Source organism: Cupressus sempervirens, chromosome 9, assembly GCF_028749045.1.
Source record: "Cupressus sempervirens isolate cs-2001-9-10 chromosome 9, ASM2874904v1, whole genome shotgun sequence".
NCBI classification, from domain to species: domain Eukaryota; kingdom Viridiplantae; phylum Streptophyta; class Pinopsida; order Cupressales; family Cupressaceae; genus Cupressus; species Cupressus sempervirens.
The window spans coordinates 816,160,877-816,174,694 of NC_143126.1; the positions used below are offsets into that span (position 1 = coordinate 816,160,877).

General features: G+C 36.9%; 1 protein-coding gene across 2 annotated transcripts in view; it reads left to right on the top strand.

Moving 5' to 3' along the window:
* Positions 1–986: 986 nt before the first annotated feature.
* The window catches only part of LOC149541190 (binding / calmodulin binding protein), a 29,481-nt gene continuing 16,649 nt past the window's right edge, over positions 987–13,818 (top strand). Inside the window, exons 1-6 of one of the 2 annotated variants that reach the window (XM_089802192.1) lie at positions 987–2,703; positions 3,557–3,852; positions 3,964–4,172; positions 4,263–4,345; positions 4,566–4,679; positions 4,786–4,974. In XM_089802192.1, coding sequence (XP_089658318.1) covers positions 1,213–2,703; positions 3,557–3,852; positions 3,964–4,172; positions 4,263–4,345; positions 4,566–4,679; positions 4,786–4,974 — 2,382 coding nt within the window. In that variant the 5' untranslated portion in view covers positions 987–1,212. The remainder of the gene's footprint in view (positions 2,704–3,556; positions 3,853–3,963; positions 4,173–4,262; positions 4,346–4,565; positions 4,680–4,785; positions 4,975–13,818) is intronic. The other variant, XM_089802191.1, reaches the window with a different exon arrangement.

Consider the following 13,818-nt stretch of genomic DNA (forward strand, 5'->3'; position numbering starts at 1 on the left):
TGATAAGTCAAATACCTTAACTCAGTCACTCCCAACATGATGAGCAGGATCCTAACAAGTCTAAAGAACAAATCCTCTAATAACGGGACTCTGAAAAACTTATTACTGAAGTAGTGGGAATTGTGGGTATTAATTCCCATCATGATTTTTCTTTGTGACCAAGGGTTTTTACATGAACAATCTTGGTGTTATTTTGTCTCATGTGAATGCTTGATCTACTTTACCTCTATGTTCTAGTTTTAATTTAAATAATAGACATGGTACTTGTTTGTTTATGTAGATTTAATTTAATTTTACTTTGATATATAAAACTATAATAATATTAACATATTTTTAAAATTACAATCATAACAAAATATTACAAATCACAAAAAAAATAATTATTAAGCACATATATTAACAAATCACAAAAAATAAATTATTGAGCACATATATTTATGTTGTAGATATCACTTTCCATAATTGTCTCCTAAACATTTTCACGTGTGAAACCCACCTTAATCATCCACTCTCACTTTAAAAACGGAAAGTCTTCTTATATTATTATAAAAATATCCTTAATATTATATTCTTTTGATAATTTTTAAAAAGACACTAAAATAAATAAATTCTTTTTCTCCTTCTTAATATATTATTTTTAGAAAGTTAAAATTTATTTTATTATTTCATATATTTTATAAAATGATAAACACTAATAAAGATATTAAAATTAATTTAATAATAAGTATCCTAAACCTCCTTTAGATATATCTACTTATATTTTGGATTTTGCAAATATCGTGTATTGGAAATAACCGTCAATTTTATCACATTTCGATTTTAAAGCCCTAACGGTAAAAACTTCTCGGTCAAATACAACGTTTAAAAAATCCCCCCCTTGAAAATCAAATTATGAGCCCGCCAAAACAAAATCGCACGTAGCACTCGGTCCCTGGGTGGTCACATGGCCGCTCGAATAAACCCCTGAATTCTTACCAAATTCTTCTACGTGGGAAAATAGAAGTTTCTATTGACAAGGTTCGTTAAATTTGCTCAAATTTTGAATAGAAAATCTTCATGCACCAGCATTTCAGATCGAAAAATCATGTCTGAAGACAGTGAAATTTTGAGCTCCAGTAGAAGGCAACGGATTGACAGGCAACAATGATTTACAGGTACGTTGTGGATTTTTTTCGTCTACAAAAATAATTCAAATACTTTCATTTAGAGGAAATGGAAGAGCAAACGACATTCAAAAATGTGAAGCGTAAAATTCAACCGACGGTTTCTGTCAAAAACGCTTCAATTTCTGCAAATTCAACTGGTTTTTCTGCCAACAATGCTTCAGTTCCTGCAAATCTAGCGGGATTAAGCGACAAGGATAGCTGCAATGTCAAGAGAAATCGTGCTACATTTGTGATCACGGCTCCGACTGGGAACGTTTTCATAAGCACAGCTAAAACCAGGCTCGTTTTTGAAGAGTCCCAAACTTTGCCTCGAGAATCATCTTTAAATTTTAACCTCAAGAAGCCTGAAGATGAAAATGACAAGTCAGAAGAAAGGGCGGCGAATTTGCTCGGGCAAAGTATAAGCCCTCGCAAGCTTGAAGAACAAAGTCAATGCTCATTTCAGGAGATTCCACAGGAAACTGGTATAAATTTGTTGGAGAACACTAGCAAGCCTGAGGACAAGAACTCATTGTCGTTTGAAGAAATTTCGCAAGAAGCACCACTACATTTGCCGAGGCTAAGTTCAAACCCGACGGAGCTCGAAGATCTGAATTCAGATTCATTAGAAGAGTTTTCCAAAGAAACGGCTCCATATTTGCCTAGGCTAAGTTTAAATTCAAGTAGGCTCGAAGACGACACTTCACATTTATTTCATGGAAATTTCTATTCCCAAAGTGGAAATTCGGTTCCAGATTTGAAGAATAGTCCAAAGGAAGCTTCCAAACCTTCGAAAATAACGTCAAAGAAGCTGGACAGAAAGGAACCTGCTGCTTCTGGAGATACTTTTGATATTTTTAAAAACGCCGCTACAAATGATGCAGGGACCCCGAATTTGAATCAAAATGTCAACTCTGAAGGCGTAGCTAAGTTTACCACTAAATTACACGGAAGATCGCCGAGCTGTTGCTCCTCTAGGGCATCATTAAGTGGAACTAAGAACACTCCTACGTCAAAGTTATACAAAGTACAGAAGAATTTGTTGCCTACCAATCGTCATCGGGCGGAAGCAGCATCCCGACTGAAGGCCATGGAAAATGAGCAGATCCAGGCTTCCCGGTTGGCGCAGGCAAGAGAAGATCTTTGGATGGATAGACAGGAAAAAGCTTACTCTGCATGGCTGAATTTTGTGCTCAAGCAGCCAATGAAGTCAAATCCTTCAAGTTCCTCAATGGCAGAAAATCTGAGTGGCATCGCTATTGAGAGCACTCCAAATAGAAACAAAAGTAAACGGTACAGCTTCTTTAAACCATCTGGTGGATCAGAGAATGAGGCATCATGGCATACACCAAGGCGAACTGGTTTCAGATACCAAAGGGGAGTGTCGACAGATGGATCCAAGAGTATGGAGAAATTCAGGTTTCGATCATCCCAAGCAATGTCAGAAGCTTGCTTCCAGGATGTATGCCTTGTTTCTGATTTGCGACAGAGACTCGAAACCTATCTTGATTCTACTGCTGTAGAGGATGTAATCTCTGGAATGTTAAGGGTTGCTAAGGTAAGCTTCCAGAAGCTGTAAATTGCTGAAGTGCACTGCTTTAACATATGGTCAAAAACTGCTTAACAGTTAGATAAGCATCGGATTTCAATATGTTTTTACTTTGTTTTGCTTCTCTTTATCTCTGTTTTTTGGTTTGGTAATCACTTTTGACTAGAGCTCTGAACCAGCGGGGTCACAATGGGGGACCCTACCCCCGTAGTGATATCCCAGCTTGAGGCATTAACACCTGCTGTTGAGTTGTTTCATACAGTCGTCTTCTTTACTTCAAACCTCAGTCACCCTCTACCCTCTTGCCACCTCTACCTTTATACCTCTCATCACTGCCACCTTGTACTCCACTCCACTCACCTTCCTCTTCCTGCTCCTGCACCGTCTGAGTTTCCAGCTACATACTCCACACCTGTACGCTGCTCTACCACCTGTTTGACTGCAAACTCTACTTGGCATTCTCCAGCCTCATCCGTACACCATTCATTCTCCTCGCCAATCTTCTTCTCGTCTCGAAATCTGCACAGCAATACTCCCTCCGACCTGGCTCTAAACAACATGATGGCACTAACACTTGTGACCATCCTGATTGCGTGAACACCAAACTATTTTCTCCTTGTGATTTGAACCAAGGATGCTCCTCTCATCAGGGGTTCACAACTACCCTTGCGTTATAGGCTCATGCCCATTGACTCACCATTTATCACATGTAGACATCGGCATAATTTATTTTTTCTACTGGGCTAGCATGTATTTGAAGATCTATTACAATTGCGCAGAGCAGGGAGTCACTGAAGATTGTTTAATGTGAAGGGTAGAAACAATGTATTGACATGCTGTTTTCTGTTTTGAATTCTTTTAGTATGTTGAAGATGGAAGGTTCAAGATGAAAGAAGAATGTGCATTAATAACAGACATTGGTTTGAAGGAGAGGGCAGTTCAAGTTCTCATGAATTACAATCCTATATGGTTGCGAATTGGATTGTACATTGTCCTTGGACACAATGCCCTTGCGACAAAAGGAAAACCTAGTTTTCCTCTGCATGGAAATTTTCTTGTGGAGAGGAATGCAGAAGAGGACTCCCAGTTTTTGAAGCTTGTTATTGAGAAACACTTCCTTGGACATGCTGGTCTATCGAAAAGTTATGCATCAAATAAGTCAGTATTGTCATCTGACCTTTCAGCTTTTACACAATTGTAATATATTAGAAATAAATCAAATCCATATTTTAAATTGATGCATCAGCTCATTTTTATCTGTTATGGCAGATCCATTGACGGTTTATACCGTCCAGGATATTATGAAGCTCTGGGAAAGGTAATCTTGAAGAGATTCTTCTTGTTTGTCTTAGCTTTGGACAAGGCAAAGTGTCAGTCCACCCTTCCAATCAGAAATGGAATTGATGGTCTTGATGGTGGTTCTCCGTTACTATTTTGCCAAAACACATCAGTAAAATCTAGTCGCCAAGCACTGCAAAGTGAGTTAGTTATAAATAAACGACTTTTGAAGTTTTTACTTGATTGGTCATGAAGCTAATCAGCATGTCTTCCCATAATATTGGGTCCAGATTTCTTATCAGATGTAATGCACGGAGAAGGTGATTTGCTTGGACGTCTTGCTACAATAAGCTACCAAGTTTTTCATCTTCAGGTTTGTGAGTGGTCTTAGAGGTCAAAAACATTATTGATGTAGACTGTGTTCCTTGGGAATAAGAGCAAGTTGCACACAACACAGAAAAATAGTAGCTAGAAGCTACTTTAAGAAACTTTTGACCATTTTGTTTTTGAACGAGTCTGGAAGCTGATTTTTTGAGTCTTTGACAATTTCTCTGAGCTGAATTTTTACGTAAATTCCTTCATGATTATCCCAGGTTCCACTTGCTGATTATGATTTCCGTGTAGCAAATTTGATTGAAAATCTCCAAGATGGTGTTATACTCTGTAGACTTGTTCAGGTTCTACTGGGAGATGCTTCTATTCTAACGGTATGCACATGTTCTTGCATTTTAATATTTTTGTAATGAGATTAATGTGCTCACAGTGTTAGTTCAATGCATTGACCCTGAGCATGGTTTTTATATCTGAAACCAGAGAATTATTGTACCTTCGGATCATCATAAAAAGATGGTGCATAACTGCAATGTTGCATTTCGATATTTGCGTGAAGCTGGGGTTCCTCTGGTAGACGAGGAGAGCTATGATCTGGCAGCAGAAGATCTGGTGATGGGAAACAGAGGGAGGATACTATCCCTTCTTTGGAATATATTCATCCATTTGCAGGTTCAGTTATATTATCAACCCAACAAGCATACTTATTTTTACTTCAATCGTTATTGAGCATATTATGTAGCCATAGATAAAAGCATTTTTATTAGGGCACTTCAGAATTTACTGCAAGTATATTCATTTCTTGAATTCATGGTAGTAATGCTGTAAAACTTCTGTTGAAAGATTGGATGCGTTAAAAAGATGATTTTAAAAGTTAGGGTGCTTTGCAGTCATATTGTATAAAAGAGGAATCAGAACATTGACTGAGTAAACTTTGGGATCTTTATGATGAGAATGTGTGCATGTGTGTTGGTTGGATTGATTTTTTGAGATTACCGTTCAGGTGAACATAAATCATTATTTAGAATGGCCACAACCATATATGTCAAATATTTAACCACTAGACTATAAAAGGGTGAAAGTGAACGATAAAGAAATGTGTGATCCCCATTCCCTAGGATGTCAGATATGATGTAGGTAGATTTACCGTGGTTTTGTGATCAACCCAAAGCTTAACTTGATTGACATGTAAAGTTGACCAATGCTATATCCATTTGTGAGTGACAAATAATGATTTGGTTAAATTGCAGGGTTAATCAATATCCAATGATGCATAATATGCTGATTAAGGTGTTATGTTGTATTGTATGTTTGCAAGTGTGTTGTACAAACATCTTAAGGTGTACGGTCCTATTGATGATTAATCTATTGTAATTTGATGTCTATGTAGAATTAGTAAGACACCTTATGGTACTTGCTTGTGTGCAAGGTTAGTATGCCATCTATGATAGATCTATTTTAAACGAATCCCTCTTGCAATTTTTGTACCAAAAACTTCATTCTAGTACCAAAAACTCAATAGATAGACATGATACAAATTTCAAAGAATGCCCAAAAAAACAAAGAATAAACATTTCCTAAATGAACCCTATGTGAGCAGCATTGTGAGACATGAGATCAGAACAAAATCATCAGAACAGTGGCATCTAAATAACCCACAGACAAGGGCAAAAAAGAGAGCAGAAAAAGGAACCACACAAATAATTGAGATAGATATACCTTATGAAAATATGTGATGTCCCCGACTCAAATCAAAATGATTAACAGCAGATTGGTTGAACTTTCCATGGATTACCCAAGAGGAAAAAGGACAGAGCATCATTGGGTAAGATTGAATGAATAAAGATGCTAGCCTATTTTTCTAAATTTTCTCCATAGGGTAGAGCATTAAAATAAAGGGGATTTGGAAATAATTAAATAAAAGGCCAAAAAGTTAAAGATTGATTTAAATTTATCTAATTTTTCATCAAATTCATTGCTGGGTCATTTTAAGTCATCCATTGTTTTACTTCTAGGCAAAGTATTCATATTGGGGAATGTGAGTCAGAAAATGCTCTAAAATCAAGGCTTTATGAGGAGGATCACAGCTTTCTTGATAATAAGATAGCTTATGGAGAATTCAATGGAAAAAGAGGAGGATGCCAGGTTTATGATATTGTTTATTATCTTATCTCTTTGCAATTCGTGTTGCTGGTATGGAATGAAACCCCTGTAGCAGCAGCTGTTCTGGATGCAACCCCAACACAGGATAACGTTTGGTGATTTTTATCAGAACTACAAGTCAACAACTCTGGCAGCAAGCCGTGAAATATAACCATTCTGAAGCAGACAAGGGTTTGAGAGCGATCTGCAAATACACAAGTTTCATCTGGTCTGAACCCTACAGCATCCTCTGGTATTGTAATTGTAGAATTAATTAAGGAATCACAGCGTGCATAGAGGGAAAAAAATGCAGCTGCTTGGTACCTACAGGTGATTCTTGAAGCAAAACTATTCATGGTTTTACGAGTACAGTGATCTGGTATGTTTTTTGTATGACCAAGTTAGGTGATCAGAATTAAATGGTGATTTCTCTTGTAGTCTAATGTAAGCAAGCTTTGTACAATAATAATTGCACAAGGTTCGAATTTTCAAATAATCTGTGTGTTTGCTTCAGTTTGTGCTAATTCCATGAAACGTTTCTAAGAGCTGCTAGTTAGGATATTTTAGTGGTATCAAAGCCACAAATCTTACCAGCCTGTGAGATTGTATGTCAAATTTTTCAGTTTTAGGGTTGCTTTTTCTGTGTTGCATGTCAAAATAATGAATTGCTTTTTGCTCCTAAACCAATGTATGTTAGCATAAAGTGGTTCTATGCCTTCTAGAGCGTTTGATCCACACACATATAACACTAGAAGTAGGCCAGGGCCACCAGGAGATGAAATTAACCCAGCTGCAGCTGAGATGGGTGAAAGAGGAGAGGGAAGCCCACAAATGGAACTGAATATTCAACTGAATGATTTTTGACAGTTTTTGCTGAGCAACAGCAGCAGATGGTGCAACAGTTATAGGATTGTATGATCACAGCTACAGGAGAACCGAGAGTTTATCGTACATGATCAAGAAGGTCAAGTAGTCAACATGACAGAAGTGAAGCTGGATATTGGAACCAAGACAAAGCGACTTCCAATGTTGTGAGAACAATGAATACGAGGTTTGGTCGACCATTATGTCCCACATTTTTACCTTGTCAATAAAATGGGAACCAATCCTAGAGGTAGAGGAGGAAGAGACACACATCATAGATGATGTGATGGTGGCCCACAATGAATATATGAACCTTCCAGCGGATGTAAGGCAACTAGTGAACTTAAATCAGTTCATGAACCAACGTAAGGACAAGACTAGAAACCATCTAGAAAGACCAGAATGAGACCTCAAGGACACGTTATGCAAGTCACTCAACCTATGAAGTATAAGAATGCTCTGATTAAAATCTCTGTATCAGCCTGCATGGATGAATAAATATGCAGCCAGCTGGTACCTACAGGTGATTATTGAAGCTCAATACTTCACATTTTTATGAGTACAGTGATTTGGAATGTTTTATGTAAAACTCCAAGTTTGGTGATCAGATTTAGATGGTGCTTTCTTTAATAGTCTAATATAAGCAAGCTCCATAGGAATATAGGGGAATTCAATAATAATTGTATTAGGTTCGAATTTCCATATAATCAATGTGTTTGATTGAGTTTGTGATAACTTTTGAATGCTTTTATACTTTTCCTAAGAGCTGCCAGTTAGAATATTGCAGATTTGGGAGTCTTTTGCTTTCTCTATATTGTGTTCTTTAGTTGTGTGCTTGTCTTTTTATGGAACTTAAGTTATTTTAAGAGAACATAAGTTATTCAAGTTATGGACACATCTTTTTAGTCAACTAAAGTATTTTAAAGAAAAAGGACTTATTTTGACTCCCTTTTATGTACTTTAAGTGATCTTAAAAAGCATGTGACAAAAAGGAAAGGGGGCATTGGTTTTTAAGGAGCATAATGACTCATTTTTAGGGTTTCAATGTGGAATATTGGATTAAGAGGTGGTTTTTGAAAGAGGTGATTTGTTTTGGAGTGTTCACACCAAATTCAACAAAGCTAAGGTTTGACAACACCTTTGGGCACGCCTAGAGTTTGAAAATAGTTTTTGGAGGTATTTTATACCTAAATATGCATACTTTATCCCATAGTTACGGGACTCGGACTCGCCTCTGACTTGGAAAGTCAAAATCCGACTCGGACTTGATCTCAGCGACTGGACTTGGCAAGGACTTGGAAAATTGAAAAACCTATGAAATTCAAAGATTTTTAAGGATTTTAAGATTGTTTCATGCATCTTTCAGTCAATTAACATCAAATTACACAATAATTGAAATAAATAGAAGCTACTTAATACACATACACAATTTTGCATAGATCACATAAGTATAAAAACAAATTTCTGAAGGAAAAAAATTGAATAACACAATGTAAACTATAAAGTATAAACTTAAAGTAACAAAAATAGTGTCACTCCAATGTCAAAGACTCAAATGTCTACAATATTCATGGATTACGAAATCCATGGTATCAAAAATTCAAAACATTTATCAAAATAACAATGAGAAGACTAAGGCTCATAGTAGGCTATGTCCTCCTATGATCACGCTTAAGATAAGTCATGGAAAACTGTAGACCCATTCTCTCTCCCTGTGTCTAAGGCTGATCCTGATCCTTATCCTCATCCTCACCCACATAATCCTCATCATCAGACTTGTATCCATTACTCCTAGCCTCAGGGTCCTGCACTCTGTCTCCTCGCACTCTAGCCTCCTCGACTGCCATCGCTACTGCCTCAACCTTTCGATCTACTTGATCTACCCACTCCACATCTTCATCACTAAAGATAGGATCGACAATCTTTGTGTTCCACTCTGCATGTAGATCATATTTCTCTAATACAATCGGTCATGTATCGGTGTCGATGATCTTTCTATGGTAAAGGTGAAGGTTGTAGTGAACAAAGACAAGATCATTCAATTTTTTCATTGCCAAACTATTGTGCTTCTTCAAGTGTATGTGCTCAAATAGACTCCAATTATGTTTGCATCCTGATGCACTAGATGGTTGGCTCAAGATGTGAATCAAAATCCTTTATAAATTTGGCACCTTTGTGCCAAACATCTCCTACCATGCATTTGAAACAAGAAAATTTTAAATCATATCAATAACTTTGACTTTATCAAATAAAAATGGTAATAGAATTAGAAATTAGGATGTAGAATCAAAGATTTTTACTAGGCATCAATTTTGTTCTATTTTTCTTGCACAACTCCCGTGCAAATAAGTCCCTTTGAGCTTAATTAAACAACTCAATTTCACGGACTACAATTGTTCCAACTCTTGAATCAAGTGACATTCTCTCTACAACATTGTAGAGGCCACTCCACACCTCATCATCAGCCTTGAAATGTGGGCTGAATTGGTATGTTGGATTAAGGAAGTAGGCCGCTACATGTATAGGCTTGTGAAGTAGATTGTGCCGACATCTATCAATGACATCCCATATAGCCTCATACCTATCTCGATTCTTTGCAAAAAAAGAGCAAATGGCCTCCTTCACCCTATCCACGCCCTCATAAATGTAGCCCATTGAGGGCTTCTCTCCATTAGCAGTTTGTAGGAGAACAACAAGCGGCTTTACAAACTGTAATCATTATGAAAGTTGGAAGAGAAATAATCAGCTTTAAGTTTTTTCTTTAAAAAATGAACAATAATTTATAACATAATTTCATAAACAAAATGAAGTTGAAATGAGGACAAAAAGGAAAACTACTGTCACAATATCAGCAATCAGTGTCCAAAAGGAAGCCTCATCAAAAACGTGTTCAACTGCATCAATTCCTGCAGTGGTCTTTGCATATGATGATGCAATCCACTCTTCACTAACAAACATGCGTCTAAAACCTCTCTTTGAATCAAGCAAAGATTTCAATGTGAGAAAATTGGTTGCAAATCTAGTGACCCTTGGATGAGACAACTCCTTTTGCTCACTGTGTTTTCTCATGAGGTTGAGAACCCATGTATGATTATATATGAATTTACATTCACTCCTTCGTTGCTCTATAATTGTTTTTATCCAAGGGAGTTTACCAAGATCTTTTAACATATGAGGTCAATGCAATGAGTAGCACAAGGGGTCCAAAATATGTGAGGGTGTCTCTTCATAAGAAGCTTTCCTGCAACAACATAATTTGCTGCATTATCTATAACTATTTGCACCATATTCTCCTCAACCACGTCCTTTATCACTTCATCCATTACCTCACAAAGATATTCAACATTCTTTGTTTTTTCTGAGGCATCAATTGATTTCAAAAAACCCGTGGTACTTGAAAAAAAAAGAAACAAATTAGTATAATGATTAATGATGAATCATAATTTATAAACTTAATCACTTAAGTGCAAGTTCTACTTCTAAATTTTAATGTCTAAGTACAATTATCTGATGAGGAGACAAGAAAGTTGAGGAGTGTTCTACTCCTATTAGTCCAACCATCAGTCATGATGGTGCAACCCTTCGTCTTCCACACCTCACGTTGCTCCTTGATTGCACCTTCTACATCAATCACCTTTTGGGTCAAAATAGGGCCTCCTAGCTCGTCAACACTAGGGGCTTTGAACCATGGACCACAAGCAATAACATCATCAATTGCAATTTGCCAATAAGGGGACCTAAAACAAATTAAATAAAATTTAAAGGTAAACAAGTTAGTATATTATAAATAAATTTGAAAACAAAGTACAAATTAAAATAAACAAAATAAGCATATTATTATCTCTTGAAAGTTGAAATTGAAAGCAAGAGAAGTAAGACATAAATTTAAATTTAAGTAAATAAGTATCTTGCAGCATTGAATGAAATGTTGTTGCAGATGAAGTCTCCAAGTGCCAATTTTGCATAATCATGCTTCTCCTTGTTCCAACCCATGCTTTCAAGCGATGGTTGTGCACTTGGAGCCGTGCGTGGAACAAACATAGAATCAAGTGTCAATCTTTGCTTACGAATGCGAAGCCCAATAGTCACACTCGTAGAAGCAATGGCATCCGTAGGTGGAGTAGGGGATAATGGAGAGCGAAAACTAGAAGATTCGTGTTGGGCTAGTTGTGCCATTTCTTCTTGTTGCTTCTTTTTCAATTCTTTTTTCTCCGTTTTTTCCTCTAGAAGAGTTTGCGTGTTTTGCATAACATCGTGGGGTACATCTTTGCATTTTTTAGCATCACGCCTAGGTATATGTGCTAGGTGATACTTCAATCTATTTATTCCTCCCCCATTATATACCACACCGCAATGCCAACATGTAACAACTCCTTTTTTGTGCCCCGGGATGACATGTTTCCAAGCCCTATCCCTTGCTATTGCACTTGAGTTTGCATTAGGGTTTAATGTAGGCCTAATTCCACTTCTAGAAGGCTCACCCTGAGGCATTATGTCAATGCGTTTGCTGTTGCAATATGAATATATTATAAATAGAAAAAAGCTAGCATCAAATCAGATTTTTAAACTTTAGGGCCTCCTTACTTTGTCATCAACATAAATTAGAATAAATCTAGATTTTAAATAGTAGATAGTAGAAGCAGAGATTAAACAAATGTAAACAAAATGGAAAGTAAAAAATATGAATGTAAAATATATTGCAAAACAACACAAAGAAATGCAACTTGTTGCTTACCTCTTCAAATTTGCACAAAATCAAACAATGGAAATGCAAATAAGTTTGTAGAAGCCTCCTCCAAATGCTTCCTTAAGCTCCTCTCAATGCTTAAGTGCAAGCTACAAAGTTGCACAAACCATTAGCAACTGATACGGGAGAGCCAACTGGTTTGTTGATTTCTCTCTCAAAACCCCAATATTCTTCTCTAACTCTTTTCTCTCTATCACAAGCATAAGCAAATGGTGGAATGACCTTTAGGTCAATTAGATGTTATAACAACTGGAAAAAATGCAACTTAAGTCAATGTTTTTTTATGTATTTTTGCACTTTATGTGTTTGCCGCTGGCGAGAGTCCTGGGCTCGAGACTTGGTGAGTCTGGCGAGTCCCTCGACTCGATGAGTCCATGTGGACTCAGCTAGGATTCAGCCGAGTTCGAGTCTAGAGGCCAATTGCCTCGGAAAGTGGGACTCTACCTTGGACTCATAGGGTTCTGGTCAGACTCGCAAAGTCCTGTTACACTGCTTTATCCTTTATCTCAGAATTGTGTTCATTTCTTGAGTTTTTGGGCAAAACTTAAGCAATTTATTGTACTTCTGGGGTTAGTATTACTCAAAATTCATTTCTTTTGGAAAAAAAATCAATTTTATAATTTGATTATGAATATGGGTTTATTGTAGAAATTTTATATGGAAATACAGTTTCAGATTTTTCCTTGCCCTAGTTTTGGAAATATTGTTATTTTTCTTGTATCCCTATTTGGGGATATTATTATTAGTGGTATCAGAGTTGCAAGACCTGACAACTTGTTTAGGTTGGTTGTATGTGTGGAAAAGGTGGTAACACCTGGACATTAGGGTAAATGGTGGGACAAGGCCCATTGACGAGCAATATGAGAAGATTGATGAAGAGACAAACAAATGAGAATCAAGATGATTTGGCATAGATGAAGGTTGTTGCAACTCTTGCGACCACTCATTATGGTGCTTTAAGAGTAAAAAGTATTATGCAAGGACAATGTGTTGTTGTATTGATCGGTAGTGAGGTTACACAAACTTCATCGATGCATCCTATGTTTCCATGTGAGGAAAGTGAACGACACATTGCCTTGTGCTTATCGTTTTCTAAAGTCGAGCACGACTTTGTGTAATTGCACCCTTATTGAGGATTTTTTCTGTGATTGATATTGATGAGACCAATGTTGTGTCGAGCATCCAATGATTGCACACTATAGTCCGTACCTCACAAACATTGAAACTATACAATTGATTTTCACAGCAAATGGTTGGAAGGTGGTATCATAGGGCTTGTCTTTAGATGCCGCATAGAGATGTTTCAACCAAGAGAAGGAGAATTTATCTAGCATTCAAATGATGAGTTGGTAGCGCAGTCTTTCACTTTAGATATATCTACTAATATAGGACCATATGGATATCATGTTGATATGTAGGGCTTGTTGGACAAGTATAGTTTGGTGTTTATAGATCTTACACATGTAAAAATACCTCTACATTGTTGATTTTAGCATGTTATTGAGTTGGTAGATAGTAAGCTGGTTGTTAGGGATCCTTACCATAATCCTTAACTATTCGAGGATGAGATAAAGAGGACACTTTGGTAGTTGTTGGATGTAGGATGTATACAACCTAGTTCTAGTCCCTTCGTTCCTTTAGTTCTCTCCGTAAAGAAAGTGGTTGGTTCTACGAGGATGTGCATTGATTATTAAGCACCTAATATGAAGACCATAAAGAACAAGTATCCTATTGGGTGTATTGATGAGTGACATGGAGTGATC